Source organism: Neopelma chrysocephalum, unplaced genomic scaffold (assembly GCF_003984885.1).
Source record: "Neopelma chrysocephalum unplaced genomic scaffold, ASM398488v2 Primary Assembly neopelma1_95593, whole genome shotgun sequence".
Lineage (NCBI taxonomy): Eukaryota > Metazoa > Chordata > Aves > Passeriformes > Pipridae > Neopelma > Neopelma chrysocephalum.
In genome coordinates, this window is record NW_020924261.1 from 1,767 (window position 1) to 2,864 (window position 1,098).

Genomic DNA, 1,098 nt, shown 5'->3' on the forward strand with positions numbered 1-1,098 from the left:
TGTCCCCGTGCTGACCGGATGATGCCGAAGTCGTCGAAGTACCCCCCGCGGCCCTCGGTGCCAAAGGGCTCCTTGAAGGTGAGGACGACGCAGGCGACGTTGTCCCGGTTCCAGATGGGCCCGAAGATGCGGTTCCCGAACCTGGGGGGGACACCCGGGTCACATCCTGGCACCTCCTGGCACCTCCTGGCACTTCCTGGCACCCCTCTGTCACCCGGGTCACATCCTGGCACCTCCTGGCACCTCGGTCATCCACTGTCACCTGGGTCACCCACTGTCACTCCTCTGTCACCTGGGTCATCCACTGTCACCTCCTGGCACCTCCTGTCATCTCCTGGCACCCGGGTCACCTTCTGTCACTTCCTGTCACCTCCTGGCACCCGGGTCATCCACTGGCACCTGGGTCACCTCCTGGCACCTCCTGGCACCTGGGTCACCCACTGTCACCTCTCTGTTACCTGGGTCGCCTCCTGTCACCTGCCTGTCACCTGGGTCACCCTCTGTCACCTCTTGTCATCTCCTGGCACCCGGGTCACCTCCTGGCACCTCCTGGCACCTGGGTCACCTGGGTCACCTCCCGTCACCTACGTCACCCACTGTCACCCCTCTGTCATCTGGTTCATCTGGGTCACCTCCTGTCACCTCCCTGTCACCTGGGTCACCCTCTTATCACCTCCCTGTCACCTGGGTTACCTCCTGTCACCTCCTGTCACCTCCCTGTCACCTGGGTCACCCTCTTGTCACCTCCCTGTCACCTCCCTGTCACCTGGGTTACCCACTGTCACTTCCTGGCACCTGGGTCACCCCCTGTCCTCACTGTCCCCCCCCGTCCCCTCCGTGTCCCCAAACCCAGCTCCCTGTGGTGGCCTTTCCCTCCACCCTGCTGGCCACTCCCTTGTCCTGGTGGCCACCTCCCTTGTCCTGGTGGCCATCGCGGTGGCCAGCTCTGCAGGGTGGGGGCCGTGTCCTCCCAGTGTCCCCAATGTCCCCATGTCCCCCCAATGTCTCCCACGTCCCCCCATGTCCCCCCAGTGTCCCCATGTCCCCCCACGAGGCTCTGCCCCATCTCCTTGCCCAGGGAATGGTCCATCCTGTAGA

At 64.4% G+C, this 1,098-nt stretch overlaps 1 protein-coding gene across 1 annotated transcript in view; it reads right to left on the reverse strand.

Annotated features, from left to right (window-relative positions):
• The window catches only part of G6PD (glucose-6-phosphate dehydrogenase), a gene marked incomplete at both ends in the record, with an annotated part of 5,631 nt that overhangs the window by 1,533 nt on the left and 3,000 nt on the right, over positions 1 to 1,098 (reverse strand). The window contains 2 exons of the mRNA XM_027708129.1: positions 16 to 243; positions 312 to 334. Of these exons, the coding sequence (XP_027563930.1) occupies positions 16 to 243; positions 312 to 334 (251 nt within the window). The remainder of the gene's footprint in view (positions 1 to 15; positions 244 to 311; positions 335 to 1,098) is intronic.